Here is a 25226-nt window from a genome sequence, read left to right as displayed (position 1 = left end):
ATTTTATGTTTGAAAAATGATCATGTATATTGTACATGCATATTGCTCCAACTTTGAGTTATTAGAGTTTAATTAGAACCATGAATTACTCGTTGATTTCTTTATGACTTACTATTCCAATTGAAAAATGATTACATTTATAATTCAATTAACTTAAATGAGTAAAATATGTGAAAATATGTATCATACGTGTGGCGCACCGAATTTAAATGATTTTATTTCAATTTATTTCAAATTTGAGGTTTTAGTAGCTCTTTCTACTTATTGAAAATAATTAGTTAGTAATTGAAAATTTAGTCAACCGTCCAACCATCTATTCCCACCTCGCTAATTTGAGTCTCCAGACCAGGTCGTGATACTATTCAACTAAATATTAAATAGGAAAAAATCTCTATTAAAATATAAATTATGAATTTTGTTATTGAGTCTATAACGAAATAAATTTTTTTTGTCCTTCAGAATAATATATAATTTTATATGCCGCACTCGATTATAAAATATCCCAATCGATTGATGATGACAAAATTTCTCCAACAATTATCAACTTAAATTCTATTTTGCACGCACACAAACACACACATAAAAATCCAGCCAATTCGAGCTCCATCTGCTTCCATCTCCATTGCAAGCCACAAAATCTGCCTGGTGGCTGTAGTGACTTCCAATCCATCAACAACTTCACCGTCGAAGGAGACGAAGAAGCTTACTACAAGTGAAGCTAAACCCTAAACGAAGAATTTGCGAGGAGGAGAAGCAAATCGTAGGCAAGCTACAGCATTAGGAAGAGCATAAACAGGCTAAAGAGAAACTATAAAAATAGATAGATAATGAGAGAGTACAAAACGATCACATCTGTAGCAAAATTATTTTTTATCGGTTTATCCTATCTAATTTTCTTATTTTGTTTATTTTTTTTACCAAAGTATTAATAGATAATTTATTAACAATTAATTATATCAAAGAGAACCAACTAATTAGATAATTAAAAAAAAAAAATCAGTTTCTCTTATAATATGTAGTGGTGATTGACATTCACATATTATTCGATTAGAAATTAGAAGTTAAATATTTTTTTTGAGTTTTATTAGCTTAATAATTAAATAATTAATTATTATATCTACTATTATTGCTACCAAAACAGAATATCGTAGGACACATAGGCTAATTTTAATCAAAAGGGATCTTTTGAGAAATCACAAGTATCTATAAGAAAACTCTAACCAGAATATTAAATTCTAATAAGAGATCCAAATCAAGAGTTAGAACTCAATAAATACAGTAATAGCTTAAGATATCATCAAACATCTTCACATTAAATTGTAACATAACCTCAGATTTAGGGTTAAAAGCATCCAAATACCTTATTGAGAGCCATTACATTGGCTCTGGGAACTGGGAAAGCAATCCTATATGATGGTATTATACCTGACTCCTCGCTAAAAATAATGGCGTCCAGGTCATTTTAGAGTCTTGAGAGCCTCAATTGCTGCTTGAGCAAAGGCCGAATATACTCATGGTAGCCATCAGGCACAACAGAGTCGTTGAGAGGTTCCTTCCATGCCTCCTCATATAGCTTTGGGTAAACGTTGCCATCGTAACGTCCAAGAGCAGAGCTCAAGTAATGGTCAGTGTAGTTAAATGCATCCACAAGAGATACAGCATTTGGCCGAACCTGTAAGGTATCAGGAAAGATGGAGATTAAGGTCTTTATCTAAGGAATTGGGATAGAGAAATTTTGGTTTATAGGACGGGTCCACTGAATTTAGTTTAAGATGAACATGTTAGACCGGTCCAGACGGAACCGGCTTACGGGCGAACAACGGAGTTTTTTCCTTCATGTTGCAGATGCCGCACGAGCCGCAAGAGCTGACGGAGCTTTTTAGGAAGGATTTTTGAGGGATTTGGGAGGGAAATTTGAGTGTAGGGACTGTTTAGGGATTTTCTTTTGATTTGTATGCATTAAATACTTTGTTTTCCCAGGGTTAGGGCATATTGAATTTGGCTGAAATTTGAGATCTCTTAGATTTTAGGTTTCCTTTGGGCTCTAGCGGCGTATAGAGATTTGGGAGAGAAAGATCCTCCTCTCGAAGAGAGGATCAATTGTATCTTGGTATTTTCCGTTTCATTTCATCAAATATTACAAATTATCTACTGTTTTCCTATTTTTGAATGGGGTTTTGTGGTCGCTGTTTTTCGAAGATTGATAAGAAATACTTGAGATCTTCTAGTGTTTCCTATCAGAACACAATAAATGACTATTCAACGAGAATTTATATTTTACTCATTTCAAATCCAACACAGCCGGCCAAAATTTTGATAGACACAATTTGTTTCTATTGGTAAAGAATGGTAACCTGGGTGTATAAAGCTCGAAGTTGCTCATTTGCAAGGGCACCTTGCGTAGGATTGATGCAGTTGGTTGTGAGGAAATCACCAAGATGCTTGTGAAGAAGAGAGAGCGCATATATGTTGCAGAGGATCTGGAGCTGCTCCTTAATTCCTTGTCCTTCCATGTCTTGCTGCACCTTATCAATGAACCTAGAAATTGGGGGAAAAATTTTTGCGATAAATATCAACAATAAGGTTGAAAAGCTGAATGTAAACATGTTAGCATTAACTCACTTAGATACAATGATCAATTCGCAGTGAGCTATAGCAGCCTCCACTAAATCAGCAGATAGCTCAAGGAAGCCTAAGGAAAATAGGTTGCAACAGCTCTAATTCATTTGATAAAAGGAAATAGCATAAAATTCTCCAGGTTTAGGGGAAAAATATACTCCTTTAATGTAAATATATCAACAAGAAAGACTATTAAAAAAAAGGGTGAATAACCTTCTTCTGGGCTGGATGCTTTGCTTATATTTTGAGCACAAATAACTGCTAGTCTAACTGCCCTAGCCTCGAATGCTTCAAGGATGACAGAAGGGTTCAACCAGTCTTCAGCTGAACAGAATGAAAGATGATCATTTTAGATAACAAGAGTCATAATAAATTGCATAAAAAGTAAATCAAAGATCTACAAAAGATTTATTTCACTAAGATCTGGGTGATAATAAATGGCACAACCTTTTTGAACATTGCATTTGCACTGCAACAAGTATTCTGCTTTTCCAATGTAAGCTGCAGCACCAGTGGGCTTCGTTCCAGATCCCAACTGAGAAACGGTCTTCATGAGGAACCTTGCGACCTGGAGATTTAAAACATCAGGTCCCTTGGTTCATTAGTCCAATGTACCCAAAAACTAAAAAGTTGAAAGCACAATCAGGCATCCAAACTAGTGTAGATTATTCTACGTTCTCCACAATTCTTGTTATTTCATAAAAACTAGAGTACTCTAATTTAACCTAGAAGAAAGACCAAAATGCAATAAAGCTCAAAAGGTTTCATCTTCTATGTCAAAGTACTAGAAATCAAAACTTCAAGAAAGCAGCAACAACAGCAGCAGCAACAGCAACAGCAACAACAAGCCTTTAACCCACTACGTGGGATCGGCTACATGAATCCTTTTTCTCCATTGTGTCCTGTTAAAAGTCAAATTCTCATTTAAATCTAATAAAGAAAGATCATTTCTAATATTTTTTAACAAAGTCTTTTTAAGTCTGCCTCTACATTTCTTAAGGTAAGTCAAATCTAAACTTCAAGAAAGCAATTCATAGAAAAAAAATTTACAATTTTTGCAAACCCAAACTATTTTTATTGCATCCTATTTAAACTTTGAGTGGTCATCTAATGATGATTTCATGTATGTGTTTTGTAAGTTGTCTCTGCTGTCGCCAGATCTATAAGCATCAGACATTCAGCTATTGCAGTTGGATGTATGCATGCTAAGAGAACTTGTGGTATCTTACAACAAACCGTAGCATATTAAATATTATTTCATATGATGGAAAAAAAGAGTTACAATTGTTCCAACGTACCTTACTAGGATCATCGTCTAGAAAGAAAAAATTGTTCACACAGTGCAAAACACAAGTCTATCTTGCAAGAAAATATAATTAGAACTACTACACGATGCCATCAGAGGTCATCATGCTAAATTTCACCCATAACATATTCTGCATATCTGACATTTTCATGCTTCTGAAACAATAGCTTTTAGGCGTTTTAATCTGACTTTCTCTAGCCTTTAGCTATTCTTTAGAGTAACCCTTTTCTGAATAGGGGCCCTATTCCCTATGGGGTCGATGCGGCTTGGAAGTAAAAACAGCAAAGGAGAGAAACAATAAATGTAGGAATATCAATTTAGGGGCTGAATTTGGATTTCTTCTTCAAAAATGATACAAGATACAATTGATTTACTATTCGAAAGATAGATTAGCTCTCCCACTAACCCTAGACCCCGCTAGGAAACTCACAGAAAACCCTAGAATAAATGTCTGCAAAACATAACCTTAAACCCTAAACAAACTCCCACTTAAATAGCCATAACACATAAGAAACATAATTGGAAACTTCCTAATTAAAACCTCTCTAATTCAATCATTCCTAACATATAATAAATATAATTGGAAGCTTCCTAATTAAATCCTTCCTAATATATAATAAACATTAGTGGAAACCTTCCTAAATAGTTCCCCCTTAATTAATAATCTTCCTAAATAGCTCCCCCTTGATTAGGAACCTTCCTAAATAGCTTTGATCCCCTTGATTCCTCCTCTATATACATAATGAATAATAGCTCCCATGGGCCGCGCAAGGTGGCCACATTTGGCATATCAATACTCCCCTCCCAAGGTGCCACATTGTCCTCAAGGTGAAATAAATGTATTGTCCATCTAGAAGTCCTCCTGGATCCTTCGCCATGTATTTGTGCCTTTTATAAACAGCCTTCCATAGTGGTCGGTCATCCTACCACCTCCACCATAAAACTCTATTCATGCTGTCCCCCCATCCAAATGCCCTATTTTGCCTCTTATCGAAGCCGTAGGAGGTAGCTCTTGATGAAAGGAGCTCTCTTCATCAAACTCTTCCCATCCGATCTCTTTTCCTTTAGATTTGACCAAGGGAATCCCGGTCAAATTGTGGTGGGCGTTAGCAATCGAAACCACCGGTGGAGTTTTGGATTGCATCTCCATGAGCTTCTTCAGCATCTAATCCAACCATCCTAATCGGCTTTCCATCCGATTTTTCATGATTGAAAACCTTCCTTCGATGGTTGAGAATATCTCCTCCACCCGGATTTGATTTGCTCCATTTCAACGCATCCACCTTATTTGTTGTCATCTCTCCAAAAATCTTGCTTTGATATCAATTTGATGCATCTTGGAAGTAAAAATAATAAAGGAGATAAGAAACAAATGCAAAAATACCAATGTAGGGGCAGAATTTGGATTTCTTCTTAAAAAACAATGCAAGATATAATTGATCTACCATTCGAGAGGTAGATCAGCTCTCCTACAAACCCTAGACACTGCTAGGAAACTCACAACAAACCTTAGAACAAACTTCAGCAAAACATAACCTCAAACCCTAAACAAACTCCCCCTTAAATAGACATAACATATAAGAAACATAATTAAAAGCTTCCTAATTCAAACCTCCCTAATTCAATCCTTCATAACATAATAAACATAATTGGAAGCTTCCTAATTAAAACCTTCGTGATGAAATCCTTCCGAATATATAATTTTACTATGACCTTATAAACAGGAAATAATCATGCAGCCATAGTCTCATTCTAAAGAGAACAGAGATTTTTAACAAGCACAAGAGATTACAAGTACGACAGTAAACGCGCTGGCATAGAAGGAAGAAAAACAAATTTTAAATGACCTGCAAGAGAAGGACAACATTGTCTCCCTCATATGTGCATGCAGGAACATAGACAGCAAATAATTCAGGAAGCCCACTGCTGCACAGATAACCATGTCCGCCACAAAGTTTTCTACATTCTTCAATACCATCCTGCAAAAGGGAAAGAAGTTTCCTTAGCCACATTTTGTAGATCTAGAAGTTCACAAAGAACATAATTTCATCGCAGTAAATGATACAATAGTTTCAAGTACAATGAAGTTAAAGATATAAAGCAACGTAATGATGCCTAAATTGAAATTAATGGAAAACAAGTACGAAAAAAAACCATCGTGATCCTTAAATTGAAATGACAGTGATGGGGACATCGACAGAAGATTTCGACCTGTTTATCAGAGACGACACATGAGATCGATGGCTATGATGGAGAGCCTTTACTATTGATGCCTATTTGTATTAGCATTTTATGTATTATGTATTTCTTTTTCAGTTTTTCCATTTTTGCCCTTATGGGTAGTTGATTGCTTTTGTAGCCCAAAGGGCATGTTAGTCTTTTGTACTAGTTGTCATGTAGAGCCTATATATATGGCTCTTGTATCTTGTATGAAGATTGATTATTGTTAATGAAAATTTCTACTTTTTTATCTCTTTGTGAGTTCTACTTTTTCCTAGATCTCTTTGTGAGTTCTTGAGGAGAGAACCGTTAGATCTCTTTGTGAGTTCTAGTGGTTGACGGAGTAAGGTTCGTGCTTCCCAATTATCTTATCCTCCTCCTCCAACACTTCCCCTCCACCTCAAGAGAAAACCACTTAAAGCTCTTGGCCTGAATCCGACCCCAGCCCCCATTACTGCCGCCTCCTTGGAGCTCTAGTCGCCGGCCACTTTCACAGCACCGGCCGACCATCTTGGCGCCGACCTCCCCACATCTGTCCAACCCCTCTCTCCGCTAGTTTCAAATTTGAAATTTGAATTTCAAATTTCAAATTCTTTCCAAATTTGGAATTCCAATTTAAGAAAGTTTCTATGATTGAATCCAATTTCAAATTAATTTAAATTGGAGTCAATAATTTTTAATTCCACATCATCACCCCCATTTGGAAACCCCCTCCCCTCTTTCCCCAAACTCCTCCTCCCACTTAAAGCCGCCGGCCCCCTTCTTGGGGAATTCGCATTGAAAGCATTCAATGCTCCTCCCCTCATTTGAAATTTAGAATTGATTTCAATAAAATATTCCCTCCAATTTCGTTTAAAACTGAAATTAATTTCAATTTCTCAACAAACCCTAGCCTCATTGATGCCGCCAGCCTCTAATGGCTCTCCCCATTGAATAAGCATTAATCCTCCCCCTTAATTTGGGATCCAAATTGGATTTCAAATAATTTCCCTCCCAACTCTCTAAAACTGAAATTAGTTTCATTTTTCTAAAATAAATCTCAACCACTCTCTCTCTACCGCCGGCCTCCCCTCCTCCTCTCCAAACCGGACCCTCTTCTATCTTGGGTTTCTTCGTGATCTCTCGCCTACGTGTCAACTATGTATGGCGGATCCCGCGGTTGACCACGGGCTCGAATACGACATCTACGGATACATCCACGTCCTTCGATCTCCTTTCTTCGACGTTGGATTTGGCTTTGACGACACCATCGAGGATTACTTGAATCGAATCCTCCCCACCCTCGTGGACGCCGTCGACGAACAATCTTTAGACTACGAGTGGATCATCAACGGTCATCCTCCCGTGCCACCTCCACCTCCGAGTACCTTCCCAACAACGACGTTCCTCGGCTCCTCCCTCCTCGTGGCGACTTCATTTCTAGCGTGGACGATCTTCCTCCGCTCAACCTAGAATCGTAGGAAAGAGAGTAGGACCCTAAGGTGAACAACTCGTTATTAATTTTTGGATTCATGTTGTAAGCTTTTAACATTACTTTTCCCTTTGTATTTGATTAAATTGTCTTGGTTAATTTCCATATAACTCTTTGCCTAAGCAAGTGTAATACGGAGAACTCTTGTAACCAACTTTGAATGGATGCATGATTTTATAACGGTTAATCTTTTAGTAAATTCTCTTTTATAATCTTGTGTAACTCCAAGCTTGCATCACATCAGACAGCCTTTGTGAAACAGAAAATTATATACAAGAGAAGGACAAAGGAAAATACAAATAGTATAACTACAATCAATGAATCATAAATTAGATGTTTTGTGTGATTAAAAACAACTTAGAACTAAGACATCATACTAGCAAAGTTTTTTCAAAGTGCTGTATTGATAGTATCTTAAAAAAATTACTTTTCATCGCAAAATCTTTCATGCCAAATGATTAGATTTATGTTACAATATTTTCAAGAATAGCATCATCTAGTATTAAAAAAAAAACTATTGACCAACAAGAAGTGTTGACTGTAGAAATAATTTCAAATTATAGAAAAAATTTAAAATTTCCTTTAAAATTATGGTAAAATGTTCCCCTCCATAATGTCATGTAAAATTTATATACATAAATATATGTAATACTGACTCAATTCCTAATAACACCATCTTCATCATTTGTCTTATCCCAACTATTTGTGATCAGCCTTATAACTCATTTTTTTAGGTGTTAAACCTATCATTCAAAAATCTTTTAAAACAACTTCTAGCGATTCTACATCAGACTTAGCCCTTTCAATTCCAAACTACACAATTTTATATTCTCTTAGTTGCTTATGTGAAATTAGTGAATAGTATGGCAATATCAACTATAAAAAAACAATGACAGCAAAAGGAATTCATTGCATGATTAAACCTTCCGATATACTACAGTTGACTGAACATTTTACATATGCAAGATGGCGTTGTATAGGATTAGGAGCTTCTTCTTCTAGATGATCAGCATAAAAAGGGATGGTGTTCAATAACTTGCCAAATAAAAGGATAGTACACTATTTCTATGTATATTCAAAACTTAGTTCATGTCTCCTTTATCATTAATAACTTTACAAAAGAAATGATTCTCCGGAAAAAAAATCACGAGATACAGCAGCTTAAATTGGGATGACTTCAATCTTACTTTCTTATAATCAGAAGTCCTATAATGGAGTCAATAACCTCTGCACCTCTGCAATGCTAGTGTAAGACTGAACATATCAACGCCTCCCCAGATACTGTAATAGCAGGAGCTACTTGCAGTAGATGTGCCCTTTAATAGCTTTTTTAAAACAATTATTTAATTAAAATAATTTAAGTTATTCAATAATAATTATGAATAAATTTCATTATATCGCAATATATTACTTTAAAATAGAATAGTTACACCAGCTAAAAACACAAGAACATGCAATACCTAGGTTTCGTTTGGGATGACTTTCTTAGTGCTTATTAAAGTAGCTTTTTAGTATAAAAATTAATTTTTTTTACTAAAAAATTGTTTTAAGAAGTAGTAAAAAAACTGTCCCAAACGAAGCCTTAATCTCAATACATTATTTTAACCAAACGTCTCCCAAAGAATAAGAAAATTAAAGAAAATGTGACTAGTTTCTTGCAAGCAAGATGAGTTTCCTAACATTTGAACATATGCCAATTATTATTCTAACAACGAACCACGATGTTCCTCAATTTCAAATTAGATCAATAAATAAATAGATACAAGTGAGCATAGCAATAGTGCAATACTCTCTTTATCAGTTATACTCCAGTGCTACAATGCACAAACCTATGCTGAGGAGACAAAAATCTTCCTTCAAGGAAAAATCCATATTCCTTAGAGATGGCAACAAACGAAAAACAATATAACATAGCATTAGGTAATCATAACCGTCTAGCACTACCAAACTAGGGAGATGACATCATATTAGTAAGAGGAATTAGAATAAATTAAGAAATCGCTTAAGCTGCAAAATGGTAAAGAAATGGAAGGATTAGAATATACTGCTGTAACAGACGTTGTCAGCGACTTCAAACCAGCTGTGCAGGCATGAACCTCAGGCAATGTTGCAAAGTCCCCAGCCTGTAATCTTTGCGTCACATCCGTGTAAAGCCACTTTAACCAATTACCCACAAACCTGAAAGCATATGCTGAAGCAAGCAGGGGGAAAAGCCTACTTTGTTGAGTCTTGTAATCAATCACCTACAACAAATGGCTTTTGAATTTGAAGATAAGATGGTTTTGTCAAAAAAGAGAGGAGAGAGAGAGGGGGAGAGAGAGAGAGAGAGAGAGAGAGAGAGAGATTAAACAACACAAAACGGCTTGTATTTATAAAACAATCATCAAACACACTAAATGCTATGATTTAAAACCATTTCGCATGTTTCATGAAATCAGGAATTTCTATAAGAAACAGTAGAAATGGAATCAATGTTTCTACTTGTATTTGTATTAAAAAATGAATAAAAAACGGAATCAATGGTTGTCCTCTAGCATTCTCAGTTTCAAGTGGTGGATTAACTATCCTCACCTCCTAATCTTGATGTTGTGGGTTGCCTTCCCACTCTTTTGTTAGGCCAAGAGCCTCCTATCTTCTTCTTGGTTATTGCAATATAATCCCTAACTCACGACTGTACTTGTGGGCTCATGATTCCTCTGTGCCACTCGCCATTAAAAATTCATTACATTCTTTAACGCCCATATGTTGAACTGCTCATGTGTCAGCAGAGTGGCTTCACCTTTGTCAACATCTAAAAAAATGTTGCTCAACATAAATTGAAAATATGCCTTCTTCTCCAAATTAATAAAACCAAGACAAGAACTTCGCATGCCAACACAATAAGAAAGAGCATCAAAATAAGGATGATGGTGTTGACCTCTATACATATCACCAGCATTGGGACACCAGACAACCTGCTGCTTTGTTTTAAGTAAATAGGGACGGATAATTGAGGCAGTTTACACACAACAAGCCAAAAGGCAAATTGTGGTAGTTCTCTGTAGACAGAAGCAAGCAGGCGGCTTGTTGGGCGCATGAGCACGGGAATGGAGGTGACGGGCACAAACAACTTGTTAGATGCAGACTGGGCATGCATTGTGTGGAATGACGAAGGCAGGGCGAACAGGTTGAGGTAGCTGTTCAGGTTCATGCAGGCGTGAGGTGGCACGATCGTACAAGTCTGTTGAGTGGAAGGCAGACATGCATAGGAGTCGGGATGGTGCGCTGTTGTGCGTTACGCACGTGAATTCACAGGCTGCAAGTTGGGAGTGATAGACTGTGGATAAATCAATTGTAGGAAATCACGGCCTGTGTGGATGCTTGAGCAGAAGCAAAAGAGGGATTTCAAATCGGAGCGTGGAAAGGGATTCGACGCAGGAGTTGATGCGGGTAAGAAGGTTGAATATGGGAGACACAGGAGCAGACTGAGCGAAAGCATAAGTTTTTTTTTTTTTTGTTCGATTTCTCCATGTTGCATAGAATAGATGTGTCTCTTTCTGAAGTGTTATGTCTGTTTCACATTTCCCATTTTTTTTCTATTTTATTTCAGTCAACATTACTGTTCATACGATAATCAATTGTTGAATCCAATTCTCTGTTAGCATGTGAACAGAGTTGACAAGGTTGAAATAACCAATTATTTAAATCTCTCCGATGATGACCGTGTTGAACATAAATCTCAACGGGATGACTTAATTTTTAATTTTCATTAAAATCGTTAAGCTCAATGTTTATTAAATATTTTGATATTTAAGATTAAAATTAACCATGTAAACTTAAAGTAAAACTCCACCATCCGCAACCGTTTGGCTAGGATGATGAACTCAAGAGTAACTCTAACTAATAGAGAGTAAATGTCCAGTCCAAAATATCACTCAAATTCATTCTAAGTGCTAGTAAAAAACGCGACATTTGACCTCTAGCGCTGGCTTGACTATATGGCTCCATAATGTGGGCACGATCCTATTTGGTATGATTTTACTGAAATAGCCTCTCTTAATTTTAATAATGTGCCTATTAAAAATCATATTTGTGTCATAAGTTATTAACACTATCATCCTATTCTAACAAAAAAAGTCGATCCACCTATTACAAAGGCATCAAATGCATATCCACATGAAATATAAAAAATATATTTTCAAAATTACTGTAAAATATGGAATAACCCTTTCCTTTAAAAACGTTTTGCTAACCAGCTCTTGCTCTAGTGCTAGCCAGTCAAACTTGATATCCTTGTACTCGATTAAGTAGATTAAAGAGTTCTGTCTGGCATTCTGCTCTCTTTGTTTTTTTTTTTTTAAGGATATTGAATCCATGAGCCATACTTTAATGCGGATGCTTGAGCAGAAGACTTAAGTGGCATTTAAGAACGACATATTAGAGTATTATTTTAAGGTCTTAATAATGCTTGAGAAAGCTATCATTTTAAGGTCTTAATGTTAGGATATCCAAAAAGTATGACAATTCTATCCAGCCGCAGTAAATTGGCATTGCTTAGCTTCAATTCAGTTATAATATATATATATATATATATCAATGTTTAAAATTGTGTATTCGGGTATTGAGGCGTTTTTCATTCGTGAGGCGAGGCGTAAGCCTCAAGGCGTTTTGAGGCGTAAGTCTCAAAATCAAAAAATTGCGTAAACATAAAATGATAAATTTTTTATATACTAATGAGTGAATAATATAAAACATAAAAAAGCATAAGATATGAAGTGAAATCAAAATATCCCAATAATAAGACAACATGAAATATAGTTCAACTCAAAATTCTATCTTTCTCAAATCCCAGTATTCTTTTCATTAACATATAATTCAAATTTCCAAAAATAAATAGCAATGACATATCACATAAGAACTCGGAAGTCATCAGCATTTTCATCACTAAGGGGTTATTCATTCAAATCATCATTATGATGAACTGCTCTCTCCCCTTCCTCCTCTCCTATAGAGTCCAATGTCGGGCATTTACTTCAAGATTTATGTAAGTTTTAATATATATAGCGTGAGGTGTAAGCCTCATGCCAGTGAGGCGGGGCGGGCCTCAACCAAGTTGAGGTGCAAGCCTCATAAAAAAAACTCGAGGCGTTTTTTACTGGAATTGCGCAAAGGCAAGCCTCATATTGCGCAATTTTAAACCATGATATATATATATAGTTTTAGCGGTTAATTGACGTCAAAATTTGACATCGAAATTTAAAAAAACTATAAGTTTGGCTATATTAACGGAATAAATAGTAGAAATCGAATCTACATAATATGTATAAACTACAGGAAATAGAGCGCGAATGATAAAAGTTGGTGTGTGGTTTCACGCAGTTGAGGCATTCGGTTGGAGTGGAAGTAGTGCTGGTAAAGTATTACAGGCAGAGGCTTGTTTGAACGGAGCACGCAGGAGATTTGGGCGGACTCTAGATCAAGGGTTGGAAGGGGATTCATACGATCAGAATCGGGCGCTAAGTGCAGACAGCGTGAGATCTCATGTTGGCTTCGGTCGAAAGTGGCGGGGATCGGAGGCGGGAGTAGTGTGGTCTGAAGATGGGCCGACGTAAAGCGCTTCGCAGGCGAGGCGGATGCACAGATAAGCACGATCCCGCACTTGTTGGGCCCGGAAGCAGGGATTGAATGGGGTTTTGTGCGATTGGGTGTTCGGTTGGACCAATTGGAAGTAACAACAGGTACGGGATTGGAGGAAGACGACGAGAGCATAAGTGGCATCAAGAGCGTAAGTTTTTCCATAATCCTTTTTTTTTAATTTATCTTCTTTTTATTGACTGAATTGCTGAAGGGAGTTATTGTGAAAAAGAGCTGAATCGTTTAAGCGTAAAATTGTATGAAGTGGGGTCGGATCGTAGTCGTGAAGAGATATATCTCTTTGATTTTTTGTTTTTGTTTTGTCATTCGTTTTTTTTTTTTCTGTTATATCGCTCTTTTGTTTTGTTCATTCATTCATTTTTTTATTATTTTAAATCAGTCAACAATGAGAAAGCAAACACTAAATAAAAGAAAAAGCAAGCAGAGTTAAACAATCCAGTTTTGCCTAAAAGATATAGTTTCCTCCATGATTACATAGTTTCATGGCAATATAGTAGCCTGTATGATTTTTTAAAAAATATGATATGTGATTTTTGCTGCACATTACTTAAATTCAGTTTTAAAAAAGTTAAAATAGGTACCTGAGTTTCAGGACCACCATTCTGTGAGCCAAATTGCCTGCGAACAGCACTATACCTTACTGCAATACAGACAGCCCTAGAAAGAGCTCTAGAAGCATCTGCAACAATGGTTTGTCGTACATAGACCATTGTTCCATAAACAAGTTGCCTTGGTACGTCAGAATGAATGTATTTCCCCTCTTTTGTAACCTGTGAAAGCCTGCAGCAAACTACTATAATTAATTGTATCTTCATCCCAGTGTATAAAACTTTCCACAAATCCAAAAATAAACTAGCATATTCTCAATTGGAACAAGAATGCTGACATAAAACTGTTCTTCTGAAGCTATGATATTGTTGGTGCATATTATAATACATTTAATTTAAAATCGGAATCAGAGATACATTGAAGCGCATCTTAGAAACTCTTTATTACTCTAATCAAACGTGTAACTTGTCAAGATTACATTCAACCACAAAGAGTAAGAAATAAAGGCTTACGGATTTGTGAAACCATTAATTAATGTCCTTAAAAAAATGTGAATTATGTTACAGCATAATAATCCTGATATAAGAAACAAGCCGATTCAATATATATTTGGTTATATATCTATGTTTGGAAATGCTTTTGTACAAATGATGAAGTCATCTTTGGCATCCATTTCAGTTATCTATTTTCTACTTATAATCAACGCATTATCTGATCCAGGACAACATGTTTAGTTCTGCTTCCGGTATATTTCCTAGTGAAGTAATCCAAGACAAAGCATTTATGTAAATTATTAGTAAGTTTCATTAAAGAAAGAAAGAACATATGGGCATAACACTCAAATAGGATAAGACATTAAGAGAGAGAAACATGGAGCTAAGGTAAGGCTAACCACATAGTGACCTCAAATTCAAGGATTACAGATTACAACAAGCCAAAGAACCAGTAATTTGCTTGACGCTCATGCGTCAGGTTGTGCATGTTTGTCACAGCGAATGAAATAATGCCCTCATAAAATATTATGTAAAAGTAAGCATCCTCCCTTAACACCAACCAATTAAGATGCAATAGTTTGTAACAAATATGACTTTATCATAGCAGTCAATGACCTTGAATGTGAATTTGAAATGCGTCTAATTTAGACAAGATTAGTCTTTATCCACATCATAGCATGCAGTCGCACAGATTATAGGGAATCCTGTCAGAAATCAGAACTAATTTAAAATCAAATTGTAACGCACTAAGCAGACTTTATAGTGTTCAGCCTTTGGTCATGAATTAATCCCATGTTTCTGTTGATTAATGGGGAGTCCAAAGCACATCAAAACTGCTAAGGAACACTACTGTGGTTCATATATTCATTAGCAAACCATATTGCAACAACAATATCTTCAGCCGGATAAAATATCACGTCATGAATAGCGGCTTCATGGCAATTTTTATGGAATCAGCATTGAATCTATTAATGTAGAGAAATAGTAAAATAGAAAAGTTACCCATAAATTGGAGAGTAGGGTAAGCTCATTTAGGCTGACCCTAGAATACCATACTCATCCGCGATTATTAATAAAGTATCTCTAGTAAATAAGACAATTTTTTTTTCTCGCTATCCCAACCGTCCCAACTCCAAAATCTTTGTCCCCACCCCCTAAGCCTCAATTGCACACACCGTTCATCACATGTTCATGGAGCCCACAACAGTCATTCTAGCTCTCACACTCATGCTCGCCTATGTCCCCATGCACATGCCTATAGAAGAACTCACCCACCACCATATGCCCACTCTCGAGCTTGCATTTTCCTTGAGCATCATAGAGATACTGCTCAATAGCAGCACATGTGTCTACTGCCATTTGCTACAGCCACTTGCTACCACCACTAACACTTGTTTGTCACTTAAGATATGATCACTTCTTTCTTCTCTCATGAATCCTATCCTCTCTCCTCAATAATTTTAACATATATCTCCTCTCTATCCCAACTAGCTTACATTTTTTTCAGACAATAAGTATCTAGTTGTTCGCTTTGTTTATACTTTTCAATCACACAACAAGCTCTCTTATTGTGCCATTCAATTATCTTTTATGGGTACTCTAACACTAAAACATAATATAAATATAACAATTCTCTTACCGGCACTTACAAAATTCGATCTATACTATTTTTCGTCAAGGGGCGTCTTTCTTTTTACCTTCCTCTTTCTTTAAGGCATCTTCATTGCTTTTTTCCTATTCCTCCCAAAGTTCTTATACCGATTTCTACGCCACAAAAGGCTTACTATTGAAAACTGATAGGAAGTACTAATGAAAAATAGGAAATCCCTTGCTGAAATCAGAAATTCAGCAACTTACAAAACAGTTTTTGGGAAGAAAGTAGAGGAAAAAACCAAAAAAGCACTCTTTATTTGATAGTAGATGAAAGAAAGCAAGCAAGATACAATGAATCTTCAATTCAAGAAGAAGATCCATCTCTCCCAATCCCTAACCGGCGGCTAGAGCCCAAGCAAACCTAAGAGAGATTTCAAATTTCAGCCAAATCCTAGATAACCAAAACCCTAGCCCCCAATTCCTACAAAAGCATACAATTAATGGAGTAAAATACCCAAACAGCCCTTCTAATTTTAATTTCCCTCCTAATCACTCTTTATTTCCTCCTTAAATTAGTTGCTGGGCCCCACCCCCAAAGGGGGTAGCATTACTGGTGACCAAAACTTTGTTCCGCCTCTAGTAGACTATTGTCAGTCCAGGCTGGACCAGTCTATCAATACTAGCCTCCCAAAGATCCACCTTGTCCTCAAGGTGGAAAGGCAAAAATGAATGTTTCACTCTCTCATATGGCTCCTAGGTGACGTCATAATCAGGTAGGTTCTTCCACTTTATCAGCACTTCCTTAAATCCACCATTTCCCTGTCGTACCCTTTTCAACTCCAGTGGTTCCAACATTACCTCCAGATTTGTTGTCAGTGTCCCCGGTCATTCTGAACTAGCTGCATGATCTCCAATAGCTTTCCTCAACTATTATATATGGAACACCGGGTGTATAGTTGCGATTGAGCGTAACTTCAATCGATAAGCACTGTTCCCTGCAATGTGAACAACACCCTGTAGAAATAACTGAGGAACGCCTTATCTTTGTCGGATACTATAGACTCTGGCATTTCATGCAATCTAACCACCTCTCTGATGAATGTCGTTGTTACTGTCACTGTAGTGTAAGGGCTAGGGGAATAAAATGAGTATATGATGGGGACATCAGCAGCGATTTTGACACATGTACCTCCAGGAGATGCCGGAGATCGACGGCCTCGATCATGATTTATATTTTCATCATTTTATGTAGTAATCTATTTTTATTTCATGTTTTTCCATTTTTCCCCTTATGGGTATTTGATAGTTATTGTAGCCCAATGGGCATTTTAGTACTTTCGTTGTCATTTTGAGGCCTATTTATATGGCCATTTTCTCATGTAATAGTTTAGCTTTTGATGAAATGAAAATTTACCATTATGTGTTCTGTTTGTGAGTTCAAGAAGATCTCTTGGTGAGTTCTTCACCCTCGATCTCTTAGTGAGTTCGCCGGAGAAGACTAGATCTCTTTGTGAGTTCTAGTTCATGCTAACTAATCTTGTGGAAATTCAACGAGAAGACATTTGAGGTTAGTAAATTAGTAGTTGTCAAATCTTCGGAAGCTTCCATCTCTTTTCCTCTTTGCCCTTGCCGCCGTTTGCTCCAAGCAACCCTAAGCCGCCGGCCACCTTGCACCTCCCTTCCTATTTTGCCGGTCAGAAAAACAACCGCCACCGGCCGGCCACCCGCCGACCAGCATCCGGCCACCCGCCGGCCAATCCAATCCGCCCACCTGTTTTCAAAATTTGAAATCCCATGCCAAGGCTTTAATTTCTTTCCTATTATACATCTCCTTCTATTAGGAAATTTGGCCCGTTTTTATTTCTTTTCATTTAACGTGAAATCCCCAACGGCTAGAAGCTAAAGCCATTTAGGAAATTTTTCCTGTGTAATGAATCTGAGAATCAAGTCTCAGATTTGTTAATTCCGTAAGCTTATCAAGAGAGGCCACGTCACTATTTTGATTGCTCTCCTCTCTCCATGGGGCCGGCCACCTCCTCCTCTTTTCTCTCTCCAATCCACACTTAATCAATAATTAAATATCTCCTAAATACCTCCCCATCTATCACGGGATTTCAGTTTTTTATTTCAGATTTCAAATCTGAGATTTGAAAACAAAGCTTCCCTATTTCCTCTAAATTAAAACTGAAATCAGATTTCAGCTTTCTTCCCTCCCACTAAATAACATCTCTTTTCCTTCTCCCTCCACCACCCCAAGACCGGTCACCTCCTTTTTCCTCTCGGAGACTCCTTCAACCCTAGGCAAGAATGCATGGCGGACCCCGAATTTGAATGGGGACTTGTGTTCGACGCTCACGGCAACCTCGACTGATAGACGCGCCGGAATCTCCTGTCGATGCCCCCATCACTAACCACCTCTCTGATGAATGTCGTTGCTACTGTCACTGTAGTGTAAGGGCTAGGGGAATAAAATGAGTATACTTGCTCAATCTGTCAACCATCACCAAAATCGTTGTAAACCCCTCAGATTGGCGTAGCCCATCTATAAAGTCCATGGTGATCTCCTCCCAGGCCCTGTATGGTAGAGCTAGGGGTAGAAGTAACCCCGTTGGAGCTATGGCCATATACTTGTTCTGTTGGCATATCTCACATCTAACCACAATATCTTTCACATCTTTGTACATCCCCTTCCAATACAACTCACATGTCAATCTCCTGTATGTCTTATGCACACCAAAATAACCCTCCACCGCGCTCTCATGGAACTCCTATAGCAGCTATGCGATATGGACGAAGGTTCGAGGCATCACAAACCTCCTTTGGTACAATGCTTTACTATTTGAAATCTTATTCTTGATATGTTAAAATTGATTGACACCGAATGGAATATTCTAATAAGCAACTGTTTATTCATGCATAGTATTAGCTTATTGGCGATCATTAATTGTCAACTTCCCATAACTGGTAAAGCACTGCACATGTTAGGGGAGATTGCGTAAGATAAGAAGGGTAGGGAGGTATTTTCCATCGATAATGTGTGGGATCTATTTTGAGAAAAATCTTCAATGTGAGGGCATTTTAATTTGATTGAAATTTTTTGTTAGATTTAAAAATTGAAATGGACTACATAATAAACTCTCGTGAACCCCAGAGAGTTGACATCTAACTCCTTATAGTGTTCATTTTAAGGTTAATACATTAAAACTGAATCAACCATACATTGGCAGTTAATGATATGACATTTTTATCTTTAAGGTTATGCTTAACAACAACAATTGCAGGCTTTCTGCATATTTTAGACAGGAATGTTGCAGTCAATGACAACAATGGATAATCATTATTTCATACGTAATATACAACTTAACAATACCAGCACTAAAAAACAAAGGATGGGAAAGGGATGTAAACAGTAAAAGGAAAAAAACGCAGAGCACAACAACTTCCAAACCTCATTAACATCTGATCTCTTGGTATGCGCACATGATCAAATTGTAGAACACCATTGTCCATTGTGTTGTATGCACCATTTCCAAATTTTGTGCCAATGTCACCAACAGTGATACCAGGGAGTGGCAAGTGATCATCAAGACTTCGTAATTGGACAATGAATCCTGAAATTTGAAGACTGCCCTGTGAAGACTGTCTTAGCAAACTAGTACAATAAGATAATGTTAACCTATGCAAAGCATACCATGAACACCATAATCCTGTCCATCCGTTATCAGACGGGCATAAACAACTGCATGCGTAGAGATTTTCCCCAAGCCACCAGGCCACCACTGGTTGAAATGATAGACATTTACAGTAAAAATTTATTTCATAAAAATAATCTAAAAGAGCAACTATACACTTCAATAAAGAGAAGCATATGAAAAAAAGCACTTAAACATAGTGGCAACACGATGGAAAAAGAAATGCAGTATCAGAAACATGGATGAAACGTTAAATGATATCATTTGAACAAAGGTTGCAGTTATCTTCACAGAGCAAGTATAAAGTTCACTAACTTTGCTTGATGTCAATGTAGGGCTGTGAATGATAAATTCGTCAGTATTAGGATCAAAAGTTGCCGTTGTCTCAAGTCCTTGAACATTTGAACCATGACCAAGTTCAGTTTGAGCATAACAGCCAATAATTTGCATTTTATAGGCCAAGGATAACCATTTCTTCTGCTGTTCATCAGTTCCTTGTCCTTTAATAGCAGGAACAAACATGCCCTGAAGAAGAACATGAAACAAGTGAGTCAGGAACAATCAGAACAATGCATTAATTTGAATAGCTAAGTATTAAAATAAAAATCATAGTAGAAGATTAATACTCCTTTTTTTTTTCAAGAACTACTATGATGCACCTCTCCTTAAAAACAAAGGCAAATCATACTTAGCCAATCTATCAAACAGTTAGCACATCAAATCAATTTTTTTAATCTCAAAGACAGTAGTCCTAAAAAATTTCTCATTTCTCATATATTGAGTATGATCCATATGAGCAGTCATTGATAATCATAGCATAAATGAAGTTGCATAATTACATACCCAATGCAAGTCCACATAAGCAGGCTCATCCACGAAGAATCTTAACATTGATGACTCTTCTTCTGTTCAAACCAAAGTTTTAACTATAAGATATCAAAGAACAAGAATAAAAAAAGTAAACGGTACAAGATAACTTATCCATGACAATATATCTAAATCATTAGCAATATAAAGTCTCAAGTCAGATGCATTAGACATTAAAATATAAGGTGTCACGAAGCTCTTCATACTTTTCTTACTAATCGGCATTGGCTTTGGCACAACAATTATGGAAGTATTGACCGTTTTTTTAACATGTATCGGTTAGAAGTAAAATATGCTCTCATATTACTGAGACAAAGTTCATTGAAAATCTGAAGCCTATGGGAGGCCAAATCTCTCATAAAATATATTTGTTATCATGCAACAAATGAAAAATTACCCAAAAAGTTCAGAAACTAGAAGCTAGAGTAAGAGACATCATTTGCTAGGGACAAAATTCTTTCAACGGAAATTATGTAAGTGCATGGAAAATAGGGGAAATTCTTAAAGAAAATTTGAAAGAATACCAAAACTACCAACATGAAGTTTTAAGCAAAGACTAAAAGTTCAGGAAGTACTAATTGCATATTCTGAAAAGCAAAAAGGAATGATTGAGTTTTGTAAGCAGTATTTTAGAGATAGAATATACAACATTATCCTTAAGATCATTGACATTAAATAAATTCAATGAACAAAGTTAACTGAAAAATCTAGAGCAACCTACTTGATAGAAAGAGATTCCAAAAGAGCTCAGTCCGGAAATAACAATCTTATAACCATATGAACGAACAAAATTGAGCATTGCACAGATGATATAGATCAAGTTCTACATAACAATGCAAAATGCAAGATACATGAAACCCTCCACATGTGAATATAGAGCTAAGATTGGCTATTTTTTATCAGTGCAACTGGAGCACTCAAATCATACACAAATGTGATGCAATATCAGTATAAATCAAAGCAGTACAAGCAATAAACGCACATTGTACAAAATAACGGATAAATGAATTAGCATAGCACACCACATTACCGGTTAAACGGAGCTCATTGATGCGTTTCCAAGCATGGCCAGCTTTTCTCAGGGAATTTCTAAACAACTCCTTACGGCCAAGCACAGTTCTATTATCCTTCCGAAATTCCTGACAAAATGCAAATCACTCCTTATATTAAAATCTAGTAGATCATATAAATAAAAACAATGCAACTGTATTTTTTAGATAAAATTAATCAAAATAAAATCAAGCTAAATCTCAAGTATGCTCATCAGTATTTGTAAGCTGAGAGACAAAACCCACGCATATATCCCACACCTAATGAACTAAACTCAGATCATAAATTTCATCATTTATTCTTTATTTATAATTTATGTTCATTTAAGCATGCTCCATAATACTTATCTATTATTGATATGTCACCAAAAATCGCCTTGATCGAGCATGAATCTTGAGGCATATTCTATTTGGTAACTTCCAAAATTAAATACAGGATCATCCAAACTCCAATTTAAGCGCAAACTTATAGTCAATTTGAACGTCTCAGTGAGACATACCCAACGACAACAAAATCGGTCCAATCCGAGCCCAAATGGGCCCAAATCAAGAGACCGAAGCATATTTTGAAGCTTCAAAGCATAAATTGGGCAACCAAATGATCTCCAAATATGGCAGGCTTATAGTCAAATTGACCTGCTCGACAAGAAAAATCTAAGGAGCCCAAGGTCTCTTAAATTTGACATCACTAAGGTACTTAAAAGCTGCATGAATACTCCATGATCAAGAGAATCAGTATGAACCGTCTGATGGAGCACTTCGAATCTACCCTTGATCTTCTCATATTTACAGGGCATGTAACTCTCAAAATCTATAAATAGACCCCCTCTTCCCACATGAAATGAGGTGATGTATGCAAAGGGGGGGGGTCAACACAAGCATTGGCTGTTTTCGGTTTGAGCTCATGTAGTTGAAACTCTAGTGGTGCCAGCTCATTAATATCTAAAAAGCTGGCTGATATTTCCATGCATGGGCCTATTTCCTTGTAAGGTACTTTAAAGCTACATGAAAACTCCATGATCGAGATAATCAGTATGAACCGTCCGATGGAGCACTTCGAATCTACCCTTGATCTTCTCATATTTACAGGGCATGTCACTCTCAAAATCTATAAATAGACCCCCTCTTCCCACATGAAATGAGGGCTCTGGAATAGAGACTTAAGAGAGATAGGAGGCTTGAAGCATCTCGGAGCTCCACCCCAACACCACCGTCAGTGAACCCTCGCCACTAGGCCACCGCTGTTGAACCTCTACCCAGCCATCTCCATCAGAACTTTGTTCGACTGCCATCATCTGACATCTGTTGCCCGCCGAATATGGCCCCTTCTACCTCCATCGCCCACCAAATAAGATCCCTCCGACCTTCGTCGCTCGCTGACTATAGTCCCTTTGACCACAGTCACGTGCAGACTACTATCCCTCCTACCACAGTCACCTGACTATAATCCTACCAACCAAACGAATAGACCAATATTCTTTTGAGAACAACTCACATATGACTAGATTCTTCCAACTTCCACCATGTATTGTGCTCTATATAATGTATATTTACTACACTCAGCTAAGGCATTCCCCTCGAGGAAGGGCATTATTTGTAATCGAATACAAACACTAGTAGAATCATCTCAACTACATCAGACTCCAAGATTTTTCCCCTTTTCAAGGTTTTCTAGTTTATCTATCTATGTGTTGTATCTTCTTACAAAGCTTGAATGCTAAACTCTATCTCTCTTTACTACTGCAAATATTACAAGACGCAATTACTATAATAATAATATTTCAATAAAACATAGATACTACATAATTAACTTCATGTAAAGTTGATCATATTTTGATATGCGTTACATTAATGAAACAAATTATAATTGATAAAAGCTTATATTTTGTTGAATATTAAAATACTAATTTTTTAATTTCCTTTAATCTTAACTAATAACATATTTTATTATTTTCAAATAAATAAAATTAAAATTATGAAACTTGAGCTTCATTCTACATAGAGATCAGCCATTTTGCTTAACACATCCACTTTTTAAAACATTGTTATATCCAAAAAGACTACAAAAACATATATTCTGAAAGCAGAAATGAAAGGTCAACGAGAATGTAACTTCATTAGAACTTGTCAAAAAATCCCAAAACTGTTTGGCCCAGAAAATGTCACCCTTCAGTCTCGTAGTCCCTAACCAAACAGCCACAGATGCAAACCGTACAAAAATCCAAGTTCAAGTCAACAAATTCACCAAAAAAATCAATAGCAGAAACCTACGGGATCGCTGGCGACTAGACGGGACATCCGATCCGCAATCTCGAAGGCGCGGTGGGATCCAGCCCATACGATCTTCATCGCCTCAACATCAAACTCAGCCGTGATCCTCTCAGGTGCCAGGTGATCGACCTCCTCCATAGCTCCAAAAATTTCCCACCGACAGCGAAGAGATCGGGAAATAACTCTATCTTCTCAGCAACCCCAGATGTATGAGTACACAGTACAGGGCGCAATAATAGACCACGCTACTCAATATATATATATAGAGGACAGTTGAGTGAGAAATTTGGGAAGGATTCTCTTGAATTTTATTTGTATAATTTTATATTAAAAAAAAAATTATTAAGATAGTTCAACGAGGGGTGGAGTTAAATTTTTTGAGAAATTTACATATATACCACTTTATAATATCATATTTACATATCTAATAACTAAAACTTTAATATTACATGCATACCACCCTATATTATTTTAATATCAAATATACCACTAATATTTCTTTCCTACCACTCATATATTTCATTTCTACCACTCATATTTGATATGAAAATGAACTATGGGTGGTATGTATGTAATATTAAAATTTTAAGTGTTAAATATGTAAATAGAATAGTAAAAGGTGGTATGTATGTAAATCTCCCAAATTTTTTTTATACGGGGATACAAATTATTGAATTTAAGAAATTTTTTTAATTTTTTTCATCAGGATTTAAGACTGACATTGACAATTAAATTTTTTTATTAAAAAAAAAGAATACATGATAAAGAAAAAAACTTACAAATCTTCCTAGTCTTAGGTAACACTATATTCTATTAACAAATAGTATTTCTGCACGTTATCCTTCTCATTTAGATGATAATCCAATTTTTTTTCTCCCGATTCGAGACCAATAAGGAAATCAATTAAATTTATTTCTATACTACTATGTTTAACTTGTGTATTGGTCTACTACATAAAATTTTCTAGTCATTTCTTTTAATTTTTTTTTAAATATTTCTTCATATCTAAATTTATGAAAACATAATTTTCTTACATTAAATCTTCATGATGTTCGTGGGGTTGTATTTGATGAAGAGATATTGGAATGATTTATATGATTTTACTTGATACAAGGATATTTAGAACCATAGGTAGAAATTTTTCGTGAATTATACCATTTGAAAAGCCACTACTCAATGGCTTGAACCCGATTACAAATACAAGAAATTTGTAATAATTTTGAAACAAACACAAAGGTTATTTGCAATCGTTAAAATAGCTACAAAATGTCCTTAAAAATTATTTACAAATTCAAATTTTCATGTATTGAATAGAATATCTTGATCTAAAAGAAAATAATAATTTAATTGCAAATTGACATACATTTTAAATTATAAATTTTAATTTTATAAAAAAATTTCAGTAATATACATATAAATTTTTTTTTGTTAAATTGGAATTTATTTGACAAAATTTAAATA

At 36.1% G+C, this 25226-nt stretch overlaps 1 protein-coding gene across 1 annotated transcript; it reads right to left on the bottom strand.

Moving 5' to 3' along the window:
• Nucleotides 1-1204: 1204 nt before the first annotated feature.
• LOC110096204 (peroxisomal acyl-coenzyme A oxidase 1) lies at nt 1205-23977 on the bottom strand. The gene is made up of 14 exons (XM_020822017.2): nt 23766-23977; nt 21476-21584; nt 20422-20483; nt 19894-20103; nt 19578-19665; nt 19335-19497; nt 13832-14030; nt 9662-9859; nt 5773-5904; nt 3067-3187; nt 2833-2943; nt 2623-2692; nt 2355-2538; nt 1205-1672 (listed from the first exon to the last, which is right to left on the bottom strand). The coding sequence occupies exons 1-14, from the start codon at nt 23901-23903 to the stop codon at nt 1463-1465; spliced, it is 1995 nt and encodes a 664-aa protein (XP_020677676.1). The 5' UTR covers nt 23904-23977; the 3' UTR covers nt 1205-1462.
• Between the last annotated feature and the right edge of the window lie 1249 nt (nt 23978-25226).

Source organism: Dendrobium catenatum, unplaced genomic scaffold, assembly GCF_001605985.2.
Source record: "Dendrobium catenatum unplaced genomic scaffold, ASM160598v2 fragScaff_scaffold_156, whole genome shotgun sequence".
In the NCBI taxonomy this organism is placed as follows: domain Eukaryota; kingdom Viridiplantae; phylum Streptophyta; class Magnoliopsida; order Asparagales; family Orchidaceae; genus Dendrobium; species Dendrobium catenatum.
Note: the sequence above shows the minus strand (reverse complement) of the source record. Positions and strands in the feature narration are given on the sequence as shown.